This window comes from Oncorhynchus clarkii, chromosome 27 (genome assembly GCF_045791955.1).
Source record: "Oncorhynchus clarkii lewisi isolate Uvic-CL-2024 chromosome 27, UVic_Ocla_1.0, whole genome shotgun sequence".
In the NCBI taxonomy this organism is placed as follows: Eukaryota; Metazoa; Chordata; class Actinopteri; order Salmoniformes; family Salmonidae; genus Oncorhynchus; species Oncorhynchus clarkii.
The window spans coordinates 4,218,035-4,240,232 of record NC_092173.1 but is presented as its reverse complement, the minus strand read 5'-3'; the positions used below and the strand labels follow the sequence as shown (position 1 = coordinate 4,240,232).

Genomic DNA, 22,198 nt, shown 5'->3' with positions numbered 1-22,198 from the left:
CTCAACTCAAAGATCCCTTCCAGGGGGGACGTGCCCAGAATTTTCACAGCCAAAGCCAACGCCCCAGCCACCGTCCTCCCAGATCAAATACACCAGGATCAAGGCAGCTCCTGTCACAGTACCACATGACCTTCCCATGATGCCCCCTGTTGCCCTTGTGGAGATGTGCCTACTGGGTACAGTGGGTGTGTGGTGGTCTAGGTATGTAAAAAGGGTTGTCCAGGTCAAGGGGGAGGGGGTCATTGTTATTCGGGTTCGCTGCTGTTGGTCGTTTTCTCCCACTCTATGCTCTCCTCGCTGTGGGTGGGCGAGGCGCCGTGGCTGGGGCCTCCTCCGGGACGCATGGCGCGCAGCCCCTGGAAGCGCCTGCACTCGGGGCAGATGCGGATGTGGCTGCAGCCACGCGCCACCAAAGCCGCCTCCTGCGCCAGTCTGTGGGAGAGGGGTTCGGAGAGGGGCAGGCCGGCGGCAGCGCCACACAACTTGCCATTGCTCAGGCTGACGGCAGCCGCCCTTGCCCGGCGCTCTTCCAGGGGCAGGGAGCGAGGACGGAGCATGGTTGTCCCCCGCCGACGCCTCAGCTGTAGGCTGTCCCGGCACAGGACGATCCCCTGGAGCTCCCGTAGCATCTCCTCACACACCGACAGCTGCAACACACACAGGGAGAGAGAGGGAAGAGAGAGAGGCCGGGAGATCTCACTGACACACTGCAAGATCAGAGACTGACGGACAGACAACAGCCACACAAATAAGATAGAATCGGATGTACTGGACATTTAAATGTGACAATATCTAACAAAAGGAACTGAAGACGTAGTTTGTTGAGAAAATGTAACCAACAACCTAGAGTCTTCAAAGAAAAACAGACAACTGACGGTTAAATATTGATATATTTCCTCTAGATTGTTTAACATTCTTATTTATTATATGAAATGATTGTGAAATATTGGTTACATTCTACATTTAGCCATTGTCATCTCCATAACACAAGACTAATTGCCCATATTGCCCAAACTGCATTAAATGGGTGTTACTGTATCTGTGTGTGCTAGTGTGCCTGTTTCCTCTCTGTGAGGAGAGAAGAACAGGGATGCAGTCACACAGTACATCTTTCTAACTGTGTTGGCCCATGGCATCTCCCTTTGTACCATGTGATAGAAGGGATACGCTTACAGAGGCACTGTGTGGGTTATGAGCCATGCCATCTGACAAAAGTCAAATAAGTCAATCCAAATAAGCAACTAGATAGATAGACAGCTTGTACGCACACACACTCACTTCATTTCCTGGTCCCCCCCCCCCCAAAATAAGTCAGGTGACATAGGCTTTTCTGTAAACATGCTGGTTTATTTAGATATTATTATAATTTTTTTTATCACAGTGTATTGTGTTGGGAACAAATCCAATTGGAAAAAAAAAATCATATTTCGTAAAGAAAAACATGACAGAAAAATACTGCAGAAATGGAAATAATATAAATGTCAAACCACGAAATGACGTCTCATTCAAATGTTAATTCAAAGGGGGCTGATTTTTGAGGTTGTTCAAGAAGAAAAGCACAGCATTTGAAGCCACATTCACTACCAGTGGAGGCAGCTGAAGTCTATTACCTAAAGGCCTGTAGATTGATAGTTAGATACTGTATGTCGGGTATTATCTTTGGCTTTGTGCTGTAAGGTCTCAGAGGCAAATAAAGGCAATGGCGCCCACTCGGCAAGGGGTGGCAGGGATAGGAAGCTGTGTGTTTCCTCATGTGTGAGGCAGCATAGTGGGCTTGTGGGGATTGCTGCTCCTGGAGTTGAGCTGGGTCTGGGAGAAGAGAGCATCAGGGCGGGGAGAGGGAGACAAAGCAGATGCAGGTAAAATAGCCCTCTCTCACCTCTGTTCCGGGCGTCTGCCGCAGAAACCACATAAACTCCAGCACCGCCATGAAGATGGCCACCAGGAGACCACACACCAGCACCACGAAGATACCGCCTATGTTTTCCATGCCTAGTCCTGAGAGGGTGGGAGAGAGAGAAATAGAGAGAGTCACAAACGCACACACATATACAACGCACATATATACACACCCCCCCCCCCCCCCCCCACCACTGTGCGCATGCACGCACGCACACACACACACACACACACACACACACACACACACACACACACACACACACACACACACACACACACACACACACACACACACACACACACACACACACACACACACACACACACACACACACACAGCATCTCAGTGACCCTGATACTACACCTGTCTAAATAGGGTGGGTAAGATGAGAGGGGGCGGACAAGGGGGATGGATGGATGGATGGATAGAGAGAGAGAGAATGACAGATGGAGGACTAATAGCACCTTTGGCACGGTGATCCTCCTCCTTTGGACACTTGCCACCATCCCACCATTTCCTCTTCAAGATCTCTAGACGGTTGTCTTCTTGCAGCTTGAGGATGGCAAGGTCAAACTCATCCCGGTACACTGACCCTGAGGAGGGAGGAGATGTGCAGAGGGTCACCGCCCTGCAAAGGCCATCTCGTCAATGAGTGAGCATATCGATGAATTCCTGGGAGGTTTCCTGTAGCATGTGTTTTTTATGCATTACGATGAGTGCAGTTTACAATAAGTGCTAGTCTGTACGTGTGTGCGTCAACGTAACCTTCCTATGACCTATGATTTGCATATCCCACACTGTATACTAAGGCAGTGTTTTCCAAATTGAACAAATACTGGTATGTGGCATGGCTGGGGGTTTGGGAAACACTTTTCGGAGACAAAAACCAATGCATTTGCTGGTTTAACTTTGAACAGTAAAATATAGATTTTTCAAGCAGCAACTCCAGTCCATACCAAGAGTCGATTAAAATAATTTCACTCATTCCAGTTCGCTCCACTGTTCCTGGACTGTGAAAGGGATGTAGTGACAGCATTTCCTTTTCATAAAAAACGCACTAAGGAGAGTGAGCAGAGAAAACCCATACATTTGCCCCCCAAAAATGCCCGCTCCAGTTGGAGTTGTGTAAAATCGATACTCTCTCCTTCTCCTTCTCCTACCTACCCACCCCACCTTCTCCTCCATGCCCTTCTCTCCTCCCCATCTTCCCTCCACACTTACCCACTGGCATGCCGATGCCGTAGCCCTTGGTGTCCAGCAGACCTCCTATCTGGGTGAGGTTACAGTTGCGCTGCCGGTAGTACTCGTTCATGGTGCTCTCTAGCAGGTAGGCATAGTTGGAGTTGACCACGCGGGCGATGCCCTCCTCCGTGCTCTTCACAAACACACTGGGCTGCTTGGAGTGCATGAAGTTCCACATGCGCTGGTACGTCTGGTAGCGCGAGTTCTGTGATATAGGGGGGGGGGTCATGTGACAAAAAGAGGGAGAAGAACGGTCAGATCTGGTCTGATCTGAGGGCTGAGAGCATGCTTTGGGCTCTGGAGAACAAAATAGGCCCCACAGGAATCTAAAGGAGAGAGAGAGGAGCTCCCTTTCGGTCTTTGTCTTTCTCTCGCTGTCTCCACCCATTCTCTTTCTCTTTGACAGATGAAAGCCTGCTTTGAGGCCAGCTACATAGGCTGAAAGGGAAAGTCAGCGGCTGACCCACACTGCCTATCTCTCCAGGTGCAGCACTGAGCGTTCCTTCAGGGGGAAGAGTATATTGACAATCAGACAGGAAACAGATAAGCCATAGTCATTGGAGGTGGAGCAGGGGACAGACAGTGAGGTGACAGGGTCTAAGAGAAGATCAGTGACAGGTCATCTATTATAGTGGAGGGGGCCATGTGTGTGGTATGCATGTGTGTGTAAGTGTGTGTGTGTGTGTGTGTGTGTGTGTGTGTGTGTGTGTGTGTGTGTGTGCGTGCGTGCGTGCGTGCGTGTGTGTGTGTGCGTGCCCTTCACCTGGAAGAAGGTCATGGTGGAGCCCCCGTGCATGGTGCCATACTCGATGGCCGTCTGATCAGCCAGGTCGTCCACTGACTCGATGGGCACCTCCATCCTCTGGACAGTGAGGAAGGCAGCCAGGTTGGCCGTGTAGGACGAGATGATGATCAGGGTGAACGCCCACCTGGAGGGACAGACTACCTCAGTGATACAGTATCAGCTATAGACTCACACAGACTACCTCAGAGGTACAGTATCATATTTATACTCACACAGTCTACCTCATAGGTACAGTATCATATTTAGACTCACACAGACTACCTCAGAGGTACAGTATCAGCTATAGACTCACACAGACTACCTCAGAAGTACAGTATCATCTATAGACTCACACAGACTACCTCAGAGGTACAGTATCATATTTAGACTCACACAGACTACCTCAGAGGTACAGTATCATATTTAGACACACACAGACTACCTCAGAGGTACAGTATCAGCTATAGACTCACACAGACTACATCAGAGGTACAGTAGAGGTTTATGGTTCACTGTCTCAGGCAAAACCAATGAGTTATGGCATTCCGCAGGGGAGCGTGCTTGGGCCTCTACGGTTTTAACTGTATATAAAGAATATGAAAGATTCTTGTTCTTGCCGTATTTTCCTTTATGCAGATGGTGTCTCATCAAAAGTAAAACTATGTTGCAAATGGCTTGGAGATAATAAGCTATCTCTGCACATAAGTAAAACTGAGGCAATTACTTTTGGGTCCAGACCTAAATTGTTTAGGTCCTCTGAAATCAAAGTGGAGTTAGGGGATGAGGTGCTGCCTACTAAAACCTATGTTAGCTATCTGGGATGCATCCTTGATGGAAGCTTGGGAGGTGTGAGCATGGCCAGTAAGGTGCTACGGAAGGTTAATGTCAGGACTACATCTTTGGCTAGAAAGTCCAAGCTGTTTGATAAGGACTCCATGAGTGTGCTAGCCACTGCCTTCATTCAATGCCATTTTGACTACGCTAGTACTTCCTGGTTTGGGGGCTTATCTAAGCTTCTGAAGAGGAAGCTACAGATAGCCCAGAATAAGCTGATCAGGGTAGTATTGAAGGTGAGTCCACGTACTCACATAGGCAGGAGCTGCTTTCAGGAACTCAACTGTCTGCCTGTTGAGGCTAGGGTGTCCCAGATTAGACTGAGTTTGGTTTGCAGGAGTATTTATGGTTCTGTGCCCCGATATCTAACTGATTACTTTCCCCGTGTTAGGAATGCACACAATCCCAGCACCAGATCAGGTGTGGCTAATGTGTGCTTATACAGGTTCAGGAGTAATGCTGGGAAAGGTTCTGTCTAGTATACTGGAGCCTCAGAGTGGAATGAGTTGCCTCTGCACATAAAAATGACATCCTCTCTGGGCATCTTTAAAAAATAAAGTCAAAAACTGTTTGATGTCTTCTGTGCCCATACGAATGACCCTTATGATGTAACTGCAACGATGGGATAGATGTTCCTCTTCTTTGTTTTTATGTTTTGGTATCTCGCTGTCGTACTGTGTTCAACCGGGTTCGATCGTGCCTAGCCATCTTGTCTCAAGAGGACCACAATGGAAATAAGTACCAGACTTCATTGTGTGTTATCCTCCATGATTGTATTTATGTGCATCTATGGCTTTTTCAAGTTTTATGTGTGCTTTTTTTTTTGAAACGGTTGAATTAATGAACGAAATGAAGTATCATTTAAAGACTCACACAGACTATCTCAGCGGTACAGTATCAAGTATAGTATCAGACTCTTAATTGGGTAGGAAATAGGAAATATTCAGGGCCCAGATGGTAGGCTAATTGGAGCAGGGGCACATACATGATATGATCATAGCGTCGTCTTAAGGGTTTATAAGTGGTTGCTAATTAGAGGTTCACCTTTTGCCTGTGGCCTTGACCTCTCTGCTGCAGCTTCAAAGTAACATTTTCCCACATCACGCTACTCAACCCGAGCTGAGCTTACCTGCGCTAGCCTGTCTGGTTAACCATCCACCACAGTGGCTGGAACCATGGTGGAAATGACATAGCTGAGCAACATTACGGTTCAGGTGTGCATCGGGACAGATGTGCAAAGCCAAGGTGTCTAAGTCAAGCGGTATGATTTATCAAGTACACTATTACCGTTTTCACACTACTGCGCCAAACCAAGCTGTGCTAAGCCAAAGGTGTGCTGGATGGGCCTGTTTACGCATCCACCGTCGTTGCTGGAACTCTGCTGGAAAGGACCATGTGAGAAAAAAATGCATTTGTACTCACCATACTCCACTGACGCAGCGCGTGGAGAGGGCGCGGGGGGCGATGGTGGACCCCTGCTGCATGAACCCCCCCACGGGGAACCAGAAGCTGTTGCCTAGCGAGTATTGGTTGATGAGGAGGTTACAGCGCCCCTTCAGGCAGGGGTGGGGATTGTACCACTCGTAGGGGGTGAGTCTAAACAGACACACAGGCACACAAGTGAGAGAAATTAGAGGGGAAATACAACAACTTAAACAGAGTCACAAAGTCACCTTGAGTCCCAATGAGGGGGTGTGAGGTGTTTTTCAGTCCCCATGGGTCAGCTGAGGTACACTCCCATACACCTGCTGCTGTCTGCTGTGAGTGAGAGCACTCTAAAAAGCTACTAAATATGCTGTATGGAGCAGAAGATTGAGCTGCCATGACAGCTTCCGGTATATTATCGTGTTTGTAGAATGATACAAGTTCTAAAAAAAATGCATGCTTTGACTACTCGGGCAAATCTCCCAGGGTAATACTTAACACAGAGTGTAACACACTGTATATAGATCATTCAACATACAAATGAGTAAAGAACAATGGACTTCCAACGAATCAAATCACTTGGACCGTGAGGTCAGCACACCTTTGGCAACCCCTCCTCTCAGAATGTCTCGTTACAGTTGTTGTCGTCGTCACTGCTCAGGGGTAGGTTGTCTTCTTGTATTGTTGCTTTTTAAATGTACCCGATTTTTCTTTCAGGCACATGACATCAACATTTCATCAAGATGGTTCCACTTGCATCAACTTTCAAAATCATCACCTTTCAAAATGACAAAGGTGTCCCCCCACCCCGTTTTTTCACCTCACCAAAATAAAATCACTTTTTTACACAATAAATACATACAAGATTATATCAAGGGGTTTGCTGCCTGCTACTAAATCATCTCTCCTTCCTATTGAAGTGTGCACTCGTTCACGACTCCATGACCTATAGGGAATTTACAAATACCAGTCATTTCCTATCAAATCCATGAACAACTGCACAATTCGGGAAAAGGAGAGATTATTGAGACACAACACGTGTGTACTGTCGTTGTAGTGCATATGACATGTCAGTTCCTGCAAAGCACCAGTAGATGTCAATGTGGAGCTGAGAGGAGTTGGAGGACTCACCTGGCAACCAGAAAGAGCACACAGCTGACTGCCAGGTAGGCTAGCAGCATGAAGAGCCACACCCCAGGGGAGAAAGGGTCTAGGAAGGAGAAGTAGCCAGGTCTGCGGCCCTACAACACACACACACACACACACACACACACACACAGACACACACACACACACACACACACACACACACACACACACACACACAGAGAGAGAGGGAAAGAGGGAGAGAGGGAGAGAGAGAGAGAGAGAGAGAGAGAGAGAGAGAGAGAGAGGTGGTTAGCTACATTACATACACACAGATACACCCTAAGCCAGTACATCTGCTACAGCTTTATCCCTGCGACTGAACGTTCCTGTGTTTACTATGACTGTGTCCAGTCATAGTAATGGGGTTCATAGTAATGGTAGAACATGGGGTTCATTCATATTGCTTCATTATTTAGCACCGATTGCCATTGTCCACAAAATGAAACAAACCAATTACATCTGAAATAGAGCTCTGGAAAATGCATGGTTGAAAGTGACTGCAGAAGGCCAGTGCACCAGCTAAGGGCAATTACATTATCTTCAATGGACATGGAGAAACCCAAACCAGTACAGTCCATCAAAGACAAGAACTGTAAGGACGGACGTGGTGTTGTTAGGGGCAACAGCACAGCTATCTGACATCAAATGTGGCCTCACTGTGTATTCTTAAGAATATGTCATAAGAATAGGTCTACTCTTACAATAAGCTGTTTGACCACTTACAGTAAATGTAACATGTACCATCAATTCACCAAGACGACAATCCCCTTCATAATAAGCAATACAACATGCATGCAATGCAAATGCCCCCCCCCCAAAAAAAATATATGTTGCGAGGGGAAAGGATTTAAGGGCATCTAAAAATGTTAATGATGAATTAATCCATAATTAGGCTGAGGTCGGATATTCATTAATGTGTCTGTAATCACTCCTGTATTAGTGTAATTGAGAAACAAAGGAGTGGAGCTGGAGATTTCTAATTACAGTAGAAAGAATTAGGACTGTCTGAGGAGCCTGGTGCTACCGGCTGATGGAGGCTTGCCCGGTGAAAATGATCCATTTATGGTACCAGCGTCACCATACTCTCTGTTAGGGGGACTCTGTAATGGCACTCAAACTGGTCAGAGGCCATTCTAGTGCCGGAGAGAGTCTTGAAACGAGAAAGGGTAGTGTGTGTGTGTGTGTGTGTGTATCTTTTTTGAGGATGTGACCGCAGGGTTCAAACCCGGGTCTCCTGCATGCCACAAGACTGTGTTAGCCCACTGAGTTAAAGGCATTCCAAACCACCTCGGTTACAAAGGCAAGGGCGTACATTAAAAGGTCATGCTAATAACGGTGCAATGCAGTGGCAACTCCTGCGAGAACATATCAGCGAAACGTAACTGGGTGAAGGTTGTGCTGACACGAGGCGTCTCGTGGTCATCCAATCTGGTGCCAACTGAAGCGAGCATTTTGTTTACAGAGCTACTCTATTTAATCTCCTGTTTAGTTTCCACTAAGGGACCATTAAGGAAGGGCAGAGCTGTTGAGGAGACAGGCACAACACTAGCAGATGGGAAAGATCAGAGAGAGAGAGAGAGAGAGAGAGAGAGAGAGAGAGAGAGAGAGAGAGAGAGAGAGAGAGAGGGAGAGGGAGAGGGAGAGGGAGAGAGAGAGAGAGCGGGAGAGAGAGAGAAGTAGAAAGAGAGGGATGGATGGATGGAGGGGGAGAGAGAGAGAGAGAGGGAGAGAGGGAGAGAGAGGGCGAGAGAGAGAGAGAGAGAGAGAGGGAGAGAGAGGGAGAGAGAGAGAGAGAAATAGAAAGAGAGGGATGGATGGAGGGGGAGAGAGACATACCGCACAATGACACTATGAAGTGAGCTCAACTTTCAGGAAGTAACGGCGGCACATAGAACAACAACGTAGACACACCTGATGTAATGTAAACAGTTGCCTAGGAGAATCAGAAAATGCATGTGCAGAGTGAAATGGACTGACAAAGGGAAGGTCTGTGTGGCCAAACGGTATTTTTTTGAGGTTAGACCTTGAAAGTGTTACAGTAGTATGTTTGTATTCTCTAGGCATTTCTATCAAGTATGGCTCAGCCAACCATTCTATTTGCTTGTGTAAAGCCACTTGAGCATTTTTTACTCTTGTCCTGTATTCAACAGTAGCTCATTCACCTGTGGCCCCCCCCAGACATCTCAGCACAGCACTGTTAAAACTGGGCGTTGGAGCTCATTTTGACAACCAATTTGAAATGAAATTAAGCATGTGAATTTTGTTTGGCATATTGTATCATCTCAACCAATGACATTTAGTAAAATGATCATGTGGTTTTCATTTTAACACCCATTTAAAGATGGCTGAAAACCTCATGTACTACACATTTTTTTGTACTAATTTATGTATAAAATGGGAAATTAGAAGGTTGTAAAATGTTGTGGGCCTTTAAACCACCATTTAAGAATGATTCAATTACAAATATGTTTACAATTATAAGAACTCTTGAAAAGTATGCTCTATCCGGTGGTTGAGTTGCCCATTAAAGGAATGCTATTAAGTCAAAGTTAGTAAATACTGGACAATAGAGAAATATTGTTCTGATATTTCTTTGTCAGTGCAAATATAACAATCCTTTCAAATCCATATAATTATTTACTGCCAGCACATTAATTTACATGCATTTGAATATTCATATTATGACACACAAATGTATCACACTTCATTCTTATTTGATATCATTCCTCATTTACCTAGGCCTATCTTCCATTATAAGTAAATGAAGCAGATATAATTTAAATTAAAAAGTATATGCAAATTCCAAAACAAAATGTATTTACTCTAATTGGGCAACTCAACCGGCTGGGTGAGATGTTTGCGATGCATTATTTATCAAAGTTTATGTCATGCAAACAAAAATTATCCATAAATAGCCTATATTGAGGCTATATACACATATTTTGCAGAACAATACTTTTTATGATATTTTTTTCTTGATGTGCCAGTTAAAGGGTTAAGTTGGTAAAATGTTATTCTGTGTGTGTTTGTGTACTGGGCGATGGAGGGAGGGAGGTAGGTAGGGATGGCAAGCTGTGATGGTACGTTTGTTTCTTCTCAAATAGGAGAGAGAGCCTCCTCAGCCTGTCAGGAAGACCTTTGAGGTGCTAGTCATCTGCACTGATCTGTAGTCAAGGTGGGCATCCCGACTGGCGAAGGCAGCTACGATCACAACAGGTCATTTTTTTGGGGGGGGTAACACTTTACTTGAAGCCTGCAGGTATAATGGATTATAACTTGTTATATGCAAATATGCACCTATGACTCATTATACAGTTTATAACATGTAATGGCTCTTTCTTTTACAATTTAGACATTGCGGGAAAGCGGGAATTGAACCCTGGTCTCCCGGATCATGTTGCCAAAAGTCAGGACCGTTACCACTCGATCATGGGCTCTGCACTGTGCAACAGGTACATAAATAAAGACTGTACTCGTGACTGTCTCCGGGCATGTATGGCACTCTGACTAGACAGGAAGGTCTTTGCTGGACATGGGCTTTACAGAGTGCAATAATAATCATCATCCCATCAAATGGAGAACCGGGGGAGAGGAAGAGAGGAGACGGGAGGCACCGGTTGTGACAACTGCCTCATTGCCCATGCTGATTTTACAAGCCAATCCAAAACAATCGGAAATGAAGCGTTATACAAACCCCTCTCCCCATAGGCTCTGCTTTGTGTTAAGTGGCGGGATATAAGAACTTTAGCACCGAGTTTCTAAACCCAGAGGCGCAACATCACAAGACTTCCCGGGAACGCTTGCCAAGCAGACCAGGCTGGGGTTTGAGAAGTCAATGAGAGAGAAGTGGAAACTTCTTCCTTAGCACAAACTGGATTCGAGCCATTGTCTTAAGTAGTTGAACTTGTTATTACTCCGACCTCGTGAAAGTGACAAGCAGGTTTTCATTTTTTGTCAAAAACAACTTTTTTATCAAAAGGCTGCCTTCGATTTGACTGTCTGCACATGCGCAGGTCGGAACGAGACGACCGCTAGACCCGATGACGTGTTCCTGTGCATGAGTTCAGCTAGCCAACGTCGCCATGACATTGCCTAGGGGATTTCTATTGGAGAATCTATTTCTATCTTCATACTGTACGGTCTATACCTTTAGTGAGTTCAAGGATTTCAGCATATCATATCCCTCTTCCCGCCCTTTATTGTCATTCCCCACGTATTCAACCTAAGAGGGAGGCAGGACTGCACTACAGAAACACACCGAGTGAAGGAGAGCAGCACGTCTTTTTTCAAACGCCGGCCACCTTAAGAGATGCGTCCCTATTCGTGGCCCGCCACTCGCATCCCTGCTATTATGGTCTCCGTGAACACGGAGGCGGAGGAGTTCTGTTTACGTGGCGAAAGGTCAGGGGGGGGCTGCTGATTTGCGCTGTCCCAGATTCCCTCAGTGCTCTCTCCCGCAGGAGAGGGTAGTGGGGAAGATGGAGGTTGGGGCGAGGTTGGAGGAGGGCAGGAACACTCAATCAGGATCCCAGTGCAACACTCCTACAAGGCAGCTCGTGAATGTGACACCGTTCCCCTCTCTACCAACCCCTAATGAACTTGTGGGTCTAATTAGGTTTTTAATATCCATATGCAGCCTCAATAGTCTCTCTTTCTCTTCTCCATTCTCTCTCTGTCTGTCTTTACTACTACTACTAGGTGGGAGGGATTGGTGGAAAGATGTCCTCAGAACATAGAAGTGGGGGATGATGAGAAAGGTTTGATGAAACAAGTGGACAGATCGGGGGAGTGGTAAAGCCTCGGAGTATACTCCGAGATGGAGAGAGGAAGGACGTAAGTTAATCAAAAGAGTGACTGTCGCGCTCTCCCAAAACACTTTATAAAACAAACCAGTTAATCAAGATGATCAAAAGGAGATTAAGAGCACACAGGCACACACACACACACACACACACACACACACACACACACACACACACACACACACACACACACACACACACACACACACACACACACACACACAAAGACACACGCTATTGGGGTGCACCATGGACAGAAATAAATTAAACTGTAGTAGGCAGGGCCAGACTAACGCATTCGGGGCCCCAGTGCATCTACTTCCAGGGGCACATACCCTGTATGCCTGTTCGGTAATTCGGCCCTGGTAGCAAGCCTATTCTACGACCATGCAGCAGGTCATTAAAAATCAACAGGCTTCTCTATTTTACTCCATTTTCTATTGTTATTGATCAGGCTGAGAATTTCAATCATAGTCTGAAATAAGCAGCAGGGTCCCTTGTAGAAATCACTGCGTCAGAGATCAATAGCTAGTGGATTAAACCTAAACAATTGCAGTCACAGAAATTCTAATATTGAATGGTGGAGCTGGAGCCTTGTAGCTCTGTGTGAGACCTAAGAGATTGCCAAGGGGCGCTGGGAGGGGGGGAGTCCTGGGTAGAGAGATGAAGAGAGAAGAAGAAGGAGACACCAGGGACAGGTACTGTGTAAAGACTCCAGACAAACAGATAGACAGAGAGACAGAGAGAGATCAGTGCAGCAGACCCTCACACTTTGTAGTTAGTCTCTTCCGCCCGTCACTCCTGATCTTAAGCAGTGGAGGCTCCACATCTCTCTCTGCCAGTTACCTTACGCATGGTCTTCATCCCTCTATCCTTCCCCCTCTCTGTCTGTCTGCGCCTGCATTGTTAGGGCAGTAGGAGTGTGTGTGTGTGTGTGTGTGTGTGTCAATCTTGTGTGGGCTTCCCCTCTCCTCCTCCACGCCGCGTCAGCTCGCAGGAACACGCCGACGGAGCATGTTCCAACACGTCAGCAGTAGCAGCAGCCCGCCGCAGAGGTGATACGGCAGCCCACTTACTGTGCACCTGCTGCTATCGATTCATTTGACCAACTGTTGGCCCAATGGAGCCTCTCTCCTGGCAGCTACACCTATTAGCACCAAGGAAAATGGGAGGGACGCAGATGGGGGGACAGGGGCGGCTGTGAGTAAATGCCCTACTGGGACGCCATATTAATGTTTTTACACACCACCGCTAGGTCCGAAGCGGCTCCATCCGGCCGGTGGCCAGAGGAGATACCAGCGTGTCACCTTGGATATTGGGGGAAGGGCTTTGATTAATGGTTGGCTGGTGTTAAAACATAGAAACAGACGTATTGGATTTCCACAACTGTTGCCTGGGTCTTGTTCTATACGCAGGGCTCAGGGCTGTTATTGGTGCGAATTAGATCCCATTCAAAATCAGAGGAGAAGTGAGATTGGGAATGAAAGGTCGATTCACACCATCTGTTACTCTGGCGGAGGTAGAGAGAAGAGAGGGATGTAGTGAGAGGAGGAGAGGGGCTAAACCCGTCTCCCAGACCGAGGCTGATGATTGGCCGTTAGGTCATTAGCCACGGTCCACTGACTCCCGTGGTGCCTGGGGTGTGGGGTCGGCGCAAGCTGTTTGTAGGGGTCAGGGGTCAGCCAGGTTGTTTGTAGGGGTGGGAGAGGTCAGAGGTTAGTCTTACCAAGTGCACACGGTACATGATGCTGATTCCCAGGGTCATAAAAGGCTTGGAGAAATCGATGACCTTCTCCCTCTCCGCGGTGATGGTGAGCCCCGCTACGGCTAGGTCCGCTTTCTGGAAGACACGCACGCACCCACACACAGACACACACACAGACACACACACACACACACACACACACACACACACACACACACACACACACACAAACACAAACACCGCACCAACCATTCAGATATGCACAGATAGGTAAAGCTACAGTAGCAAAAGTTGGGTTGTGGTGGTGGAAATGCATGGAAACTAAGTAGTAAGTAGGCGACTAGTGTAATTCCACACCTACTGTGCTGCCATTGTTGTCCGTGATGCATAGTCTGCCAGCAGTATGTAGCATAATCCACCACTGGCTTTGTGTCCAAGACCTGACTCACGCAGGACACCAGGGAGAACTGAGTGCAGAACAAAGGGGAGGGCCTGCGTCCCAAATGACACCCTGTTTACTGTGTAGTGCACTGCTTCTGAGCAGGACACATAGGGCTTTGGTAAAAATGTGTGCTATTTGAGACACAGAGAGTGCAATGTTTTTGCGAGCAGGCGAAGGGCAGATTGTTATGACAAATCACTTGACACAGCAGCCAGTCAGCCAGCCAGGCCGAGTCAGCCAGCCAGCCAGCCAGCCAGCCAGCCGGTCAGTCAGTGCTACTGGGCATGGTAGGGCTGTGGCGGTGGCTGCTCAATCCCACTAATCATCCGACGCTACAAAGTGCATCTGCAAGGGATTTTCATCTCTCCTGGGACCCAGTGCAACCCTATGCTGCTCTTTGTCTTTTGCAGTTGGAAAATAAGAGGATTGTCAGAGCTCAACTCTAAATGAGAGGAGAGCCTGCCTGCCTACAGTGCTGGATCTGGCCATCAGCATTCATGACCCTATTTTTTTTTACCCATCAGCCCCTTTTCTGATTGTCGGGCCAAGTGAGTGTGGCCCCTGTTAACTTGGCTAGAAGGCTCTGTCCAAAAGAATCTGTGGAAATATTTTGCTCTCACTGATCATCAGTTAGGGCCATGCCATTATGGTCACAGTGCACCTTGACACACAAAATAAATTAACTAGCAAACAAATATGGACCAATCAAGAAAATGTACTTTGTTTGAGACACAGTATAGACAGTAGTATAACTGTAGGGGTCTTGTTATGTTGCAATGTACCTTGTCAAGTGGGTATCATACACCTTTCATTGGTCCTATGAGGGACTCTGCCTATCATAATGCCTTTGCCTTGATCTGAAAGCAGCAGTTGAGAACAGAGCTTCAGCTTCAGTCTGTTTGAGTACACGCCCCTGAAGGAGTTGACCAGTCCTGTCCAGAATAACTTGAACAGCGAAAACAGAGCTCCATGTTCTAACACAGTGGTGAACAAGGTCTGGGAGACTTTTTAGTGGTTGTTTGACAGTGTTTTCACTGACAACAACACTGAATGCACAAGCAAACCCAGGCATTTAGCCAACCCCCAGCAAGCCCCGATGCAACAACAAAAAGGCAACAAAAAAATCAACAAAAGAAAGAAGTCCCTCCTCCTCTGAAAAAGGAACATGGAACCGTAGCGGCTGCTGAAATATTGATGCACCTATTGAATATTAATATTGATTACTGGACTCTAACAGCTATTCAAAGTATTCTGGGGGGAGAAAGAGAGAGAAATAGAGAAAACAAACTGTATAAAGTCAGCTTTTAAATAATGCATCGTTGTATTCTTTCCCCATGCCACCACACTTGTTTCCACTTTCGCTCAATCATAAGATTGTGCCCCAGAAAAAAAAAGAGAGATAGGAAAAAAAATATAAGCCGTCCCTACAGCTGCTGAATAATGCATTGAGTTAGAGGTTCCCCACTGTACGTGGCATTTCATCTTCCCGCTAGGGCTTTGTCTCCATCTCTATGGCTGCTTAAAGTAAAGCCCCCGTCCCCAGCTAGCAGACTGTAGCCTTGCATAGGAAGCTTGTGGAAAGCCGGGCCATACATTCTCTTCTCTCAGCGTTCGCTCTACTTTTCTGTGTTACCCCTGTCAGCCACCATAGGCTAGCTACAGTACAACCTCTCTTCTCTCCCCCTCTCTTCCTCCCTCTCCTCTTCTCTATTCTTCTCCTCGATTGTCCTTTCCGTTTTGAAAGTCTTCCCCGAGAGTGGAGCTCAGAGGCAGGGACCCAGTGATCCCACACCTTCCCGCTCTGTCTCCCCTCGACCTTCACCCTCTCCGACGTTCCTCGGTACTCCGGCACTCCGTAGCAGTATCGTGTGAGGCGCAATTAGACAGAGTGGAGACCTCCTCAAGGTCACCAAACCAGAAACAACTTGCAGGGGGACAAATTGATAGAATAATAAGAGTAGGCAATCCTTTCTTTATTTCCTTAATGGCTTTGCATCACCAGCTGCTGGTTCGCTGGGCCCTTTTCTGTGCTGTGTGTGTCCGCTCAAGGGTGGCTGGGGCTAATGGAGATTCATTAGGACAAGATGAGCTGTGCCCGAGTGGGAAGGGTGAACGGAACACAGCCACGGCCGAGTCCCAAGTGGCCCCCTATATGACCCGAGCCCTGGTCAAAAGTAGTGCACGACAAAGGGAGTAGGGTGCCATTTGGGGCGGCGTCACTCAAGACTCTGTGTCGCCCGGATCGGGCATCATCTGGACTAATTAACAGCCGTCCTCGTCCTGCTCCTCCGCGACACCCTTGTTCTCCTCCTCCTCCTCCTCCTCCTACTCCTCCTCCACTACGCTACTCCTACTACTTCTCCTATTCTCCTCTTTCTCCTCTTTCTCCTCCTCATCACATCTCTGCATGGTTACATCCCCTTACTGTAGAATGCTCTGAATGTGAAAACATCAATCAATTGCTTTGGGCACTACTTTTCTCGATCACTGGGGACATGTTTCACTACGAGACACTCAGCCTATCACGTATCAGATGGAATCATTTGACCCTGGAGTCCACGGAGACACAGTGTGTCTGCACACATAACACCCACATATAGGCCCCCGTACACACTAAAGTTGTACAACTGATGCAACGCATTTGGCATAGCGGTTGTAATACAAAAAAAAACGGACACAAGCATTGTGGAGCCAGAGAACACAATGGTTGTGTACACATTTCCGTGACGACAAACTCTCCATTATGCCACGAACAGAGGGTATCAGTTGTATCACTATCATTGTGTGAAGGGATTTGTTAGGGGTGATCTGGCTGTAAACAGTCCTGATTAGTATAAAGCACTTTGTGACGCGTTGTTGTTAAAAAAGCGACATTATTAACATTTGATTGAGTTTTGATGAATTGGTCTATAGTCCGAGTGGCATTATGCTGTGAAGTGGTAGAGGGGGGTAACTGGTAGGGATATGGATGGTGATGGTAGGGCCCAGAGTTTTCCTGATCAAGTCATGTGGTCGGGAAAAACTCCTGGCCCTATTAATAAGGTTGACTATAGGAAGCTGCTGCTCTTACCCTGGAGATGAGCTCTCCCACCATGCCCGTCCAGGTACCGTTGGTCCCCGATACCCCGTACACCCCGTCCCCCACCAGATTGATGCAGTACTTGAACTTCAAGATGTCCGCCAGCTCCTTCAGCATGTCCACACAGAATCCCTCATAGCGCTCGTTCCCTTCCATCTCCTGGTGGTTCGGTCGCAGCATCACGTAAGGGTTCTCCTGCAAAGGGACACAGATGTAGCAAAGCACATGTAGAACGCCATGACAATGTGGCGACCTTAACCCAATACCTAGCAACCTCGGACATAACGTAATGTTTAAGGTGGACCCGATTCCCGATTGGGGCAGCCCCACGAGTTCGCAAAAATTAACATAGCATATAGTATAGCCTAACCTAGTGTAGCATAGCATAACATCATCTCAGTCTTGACAACTTCTCTTTTTTTTAAAAAAAACCTTTATTTAACTAGGAAAGTCAGTTAAGAACAAATTCTTATTTACAATGACGGCCAAGGAACAGTGAGTTAACTGCCTTGTTCAGGGGCATCAATTCATTTTGCCACCGTACTTGGCAGGGGGGGGGGGGGGGGGGGGGGGACAAAAGCACTCGGACACCTGCCACTGTCCTGTCTGGCACCTCTGCCGACTGTTTTACAACCCTGTTTTTGACTAACTCACTCTTTCTTAAAGTTTGTTCATAATTTATGATCTGCTTTTTCATAATGTTGAGCAAGCAGCTCAACGATTTCAATTTGGGGGGTTAAGAGAGATTCATCAACCAATCAGGGATCCACATTTTACGCCAGCCACCCTAGTTAAAAGACTAAATGTGCTTACTTTTTTGGGAGAATGCAGCCCACATGGAAAAATACTATAGTGTATACTATGGTAGGAATACTATAGTATTCACTGTAGGATTTTCGCGGACTTTACTGTAGTATTCACTGTAGTGTTTCCACAAAAACACTACAGTGAATAATGTAGTATTTACTGTAGTATACTGTAGTATTTACAGTTTACTATAGTATAAATACTGTAGTAAAAAATAATAGTATATACTATAGTATTTACTGTAGTGTTTTTGCAGACTAGTCTAGGGTAGGATTTACTGTAGTGTTTTTGCTGACATGTTTTGTGGATAATACTGGTATTCTACAGTATCCTACAACATTCTATACACATGATTGAGGGATACTACAGTGTACAGTGAGGGAAAAAAGTATTTGCTCCACTGCTGATTTTGATTTCCAACAAGGGTTTTGCCACCAAGTACTAAATCATGTTTTGCAGAGGGGTCAAATACTTATTTCCCTCATTAAAATGCAAATCAATTTATAACATTTTTGACATGCATTTTTCTGGATTTTTCTGTTGTTATTCTAGCTCTCACTGTTCAGATAAACCTACCATTAAAATTATAGACTGATCATTTCTTTGTCAGTGGGCAAACGTACAAAATCAGCAGGGGATCAAATACTTTTTTCCCTCACTGTATCGTATTCCACAGTTCACTACCGAATTCTATAGTAAACTCTAGTATTTTTTTTATGTGGGAGCCTACTAATGACATTGTTGGAGAGGACTTGTCACCTTCGCAACATGTCGGTTTTACAGAGTGAAGCCAGCCTTGTAACAGGTAGCCTCTTTAACCTGTCCTCTGTAACAGGGAGCTTTATACTTAAGTCGAGAGAGAGAAAAATCACACTGTCTGACATAGAGAAATATATAGATGGAACATAAGGCAAACAGTGCAATTGCTCTGTCATACTTCTATTGGGGTGGCGTTTGTGTTGACTGGTGACCGGGAGATGGATTCATCTCGCAGTACGAAGTGCGCGTCCCTCCATTATGACACAAAGTGGAAAACAAGAGACCTCAAAGAGGAGGACACATCACACCGCCACCGACCATCCTGTCGCCATGGCAACAACAGTTCTTCTACCTGTGGTACTACCGGACCAGTTTCTTTTATACTTGATTAGTCCTCTATGTCCTCTACCCCCACCTCGCACACAGTGCACACACCGCTTTGCGTTGCACCGATAAGAGAATAGCAATAGGGGTAATAGAATGGGGTTTTCCCTAGCCTTCTCCGCATCATATCTGAGGTCACGGAATGTATTTCGGTGGACGTACTCATCAGTATTAGATGGAGGGAGAAACCGGCGAATGCTTTGAATGTATGCATGCAGGAGAGCTCCTGGACTGCATGTTAAAGAAGAAGAGTACACACAGACAGAGAGAACGAAGGGGCCTTTCGGGCCCTGAGTCAGAGCACGGTGACACTCTATAAATGCAAATCCTCTCCGTTCATTAACTTATTAAACAGCCACGCACGTTACCTTTCTGCCCCCGAGTTGACACCTCTGCTGTGGTTATGCGGCGCCAGGCGGGAAAGCACAATATAAATGCAAATGATTTAATCGCTCGCAGCAGCCTGGTGGTAGAGGCGCTCAACCACTGCAGCCGGACGGACGCTTTCCCTTTCCCCTCCCAAACTAGGGCTTATTAAGGAGTAGCATTTCACGGGCCAGTTGTACATTACACGGCGGGGGTTTCAAGGGAGAAAGCTTGGAAACGAATAAACAAACCTTCTGGATTCAATTAATAGGTCTCCACACCCCCGGCGACAGAGAGGAGTGGGCAGCTCCGGATTAATTAAATGCGGCCCATCATTTCTCAGCTAGCTCTCACTTGTTGATTGATGAGTGTGAAAGGAAAGGCAAAGTACTTCTATATTGATCTCCCCAATATATCCCACTGTTAGGACACTATACAGAGGTGGGGAAGAACATCCTCAGTTGGTGACCTGGTTAACTACCTCAGCTCATGTATTAATTGGAGATTGGCTGGTTCTGGAGATCCTGCTGTTCTCCACTGAGTTCGGGAAAAATGCATTTCGTTTTTTTTATGCCCCCAGCTCACGGAATTGCCTGAAGACCACCTTGAAGTTCGACTCGCTGGTCCCCATCGGACAGTTTAGATGATGTCGAAGGGAGGTGATATGTGAGAGTTGTGTTTGTTTTGATTAATCTGGTTGTGTTAATTGTTTTTGTGATTTTTACATGATGTTGTGTTCAATTCTATTGTGTATGTTCATGTTCACAGGGCTCCCTTGTAAATGAGACCCTGGTCTCAACGGTGACCCGCCCTGTTAAATAAATAAAAACCTGCAGAAAAAAATGTAATTAAGAGCTGGCTCTGACCCATCAATCATGGGAGTAAAACCCAGACAGTAAAACCCAGACATGAATCAATAATGTGTGTTGTGGGGGGGGGGTCTTTCTCTCTCTCTCTCTCTCTACAAGGGAAATAAACAATAAAAAATTAACAGTAAACGTTACACTCACAAGAGTTTGAAAATAATATATACTATTGTCTATGTACAGTGTTGTAACAATAAGCAAATCGCGATGGTGTTTGTGCTCCACTAGGCTGCCCTTTTCTTGTGGCTACAGGTTGCAAATCTTGAGGGAAATATGCCTCTAATATGGTCACACATTTGGCAGCAGGTTAGGAAGTGCAATTCAGTTTCTACCTCATTTTGTAGGCAGTGGGCACATAGCTTGTCTTCTCTTGAGAGCCAGGTCTGCCTATGGCGGCCTCTCTCGATAGCAACGCCATGCTCACTGAGTCTGTACATAGTGAAAGCTTTTCTTAACTTTGTGTCAGTCCCAGTTTGCGCTCTCTCTCTCTCTCAATTCAATTCAATTTCAATTCAAGGGCTTTATTGGCATGGGAAACATGTGTTAACATTGCCAAAGCAAGTGAGGTAGACAACATACAAAGTGAATATATAAAGTGAAAAACAACAAAAATTAACAGTAAACATTACACATACAGAGGTTTCAAAACAGTAAAGACATTACAAATGTCATATTATATATATATATATACAGTGTTTTAACAATGTACAAATGGTTAAAGGACACAAGATAAAATAAATAAGCATAAATATGGGTTGTATTTACAATGGTGTGTGTTCTTCACTGGTTGCCCTTTTCTCGTGGCAACAGGTCACAAATCTTGCTGCTGTGATGGCACACTGTGGAATTTCACCCAGTAGATATGGGAGTTTTTCAAATTTGGATTTGTTTTCGAATTCTTTGTGGATCTGTGTAATCTGAGGGAAATATGTCTCTCTAATATGGTCATACATTGGGCAGGAGGTTAGGAAGTGCAGCTCAGTTTCCACCTAATTTTGTGGGCAGTGAGCACATAGCCTGTCTTCTCTTGAGAGCCATGTCTGCATACGGCGGCCTTTCTCAATAGCAAGGCTATGCTCACTGAGTCTGTACATAGTCAAAGCTTTCCTTAATTTTGGGTCAGTCACAGTGGTCAGGTATTCTGCCGCTGTGTACTCTCTGTTTAGGGCCAAATAGCATTCTAGTTTGCTCTGTTTTTTTGTTAATTCTTTACAATGTGTCAAGTAATTATCTTTTTGTTTTCTCATGATTTGGTCTAATTGTGCTGTTCTCTCTCTCTCTCTCTCTCTCTCTCTCTCTCTCTCTCTCTCTCTCTCTCTCTCTCTCTCTCTCTCTCTCTCTCTCTCTCTCTCTCTCTCTCTCTCTCTCTCTCTCTCTCTCTCTCTCTCTCTCTCTCTCTCTCTCTCTCTCTCTCTCTCTCTCTCTCTCTCTCTCTCTCTCTCTCTCTCGATAATTCACTGTTTGTGAATGCTTACCGATATACCGACATACACCAATGTCTACACCATTGTATCTACCTTTTGTAATATACCACAGACAATTATATGAAAGCTATGAAGACATGCAGCATCTCTCAGCATCTCATCTCCATTGCCAGTAGTCTGGTTGTGTCCAGCTGAGTATTGTCAGTGTTCCATGCCCCAAATCGTTC

At 46.1% G+C, this 22,198-nt stretch overlaps 1 protein-coding gene across 1 annotated transcript in view; it reads right to left on the bottom strand.

The window, feature by feature from the left end:
• Positions 1–203: 203 nt before the first annotated feature.
• The window catches only part of LOC139385594 (glutamate receptor ionotropic, kainate 4-like), a 211,543-nt gene continuing 189,548 nt past the window's right edge, over positions 204–22,198 (bottom strand). The window contains exons 11-19 of the mRNA XM_071130794.1: positions 17,357–17,560; positions 13,866–13,979; positions 7,320–7,429; positions 6,186–6,359; positions 3,909–4,074; positions 3,125–3,350; positions 2,368–2,496; positions 1,880–1,998; positions 204–647 (exon numbers count right to left, since the gene is read on the bottom strand). Of these exons, the coding sequence (XP_070986895.1) occupies positions 246–647; positions 1,880–1,998; positions 2,368–2,496; positions 3,125–3,350; positions 3,909–4,074; positions 6,186–6,359; positions 7,320–7,429; positions 13,866–13,979; positions 17,357–17,560 (1,644 nt within the window). The 3' untranslated portion in view covers positions 204–245. The remainder of the gene's footprint in view (positions 648–1,879; positions 1,999–2,367; positions 2,497–3,124; positions 3,351–3,908; positions 4,075–6,185; positions 6,360–7,319; positions 7,430–13,865; positions 13,980–17,356; positions 17,561–22,198) is intronic.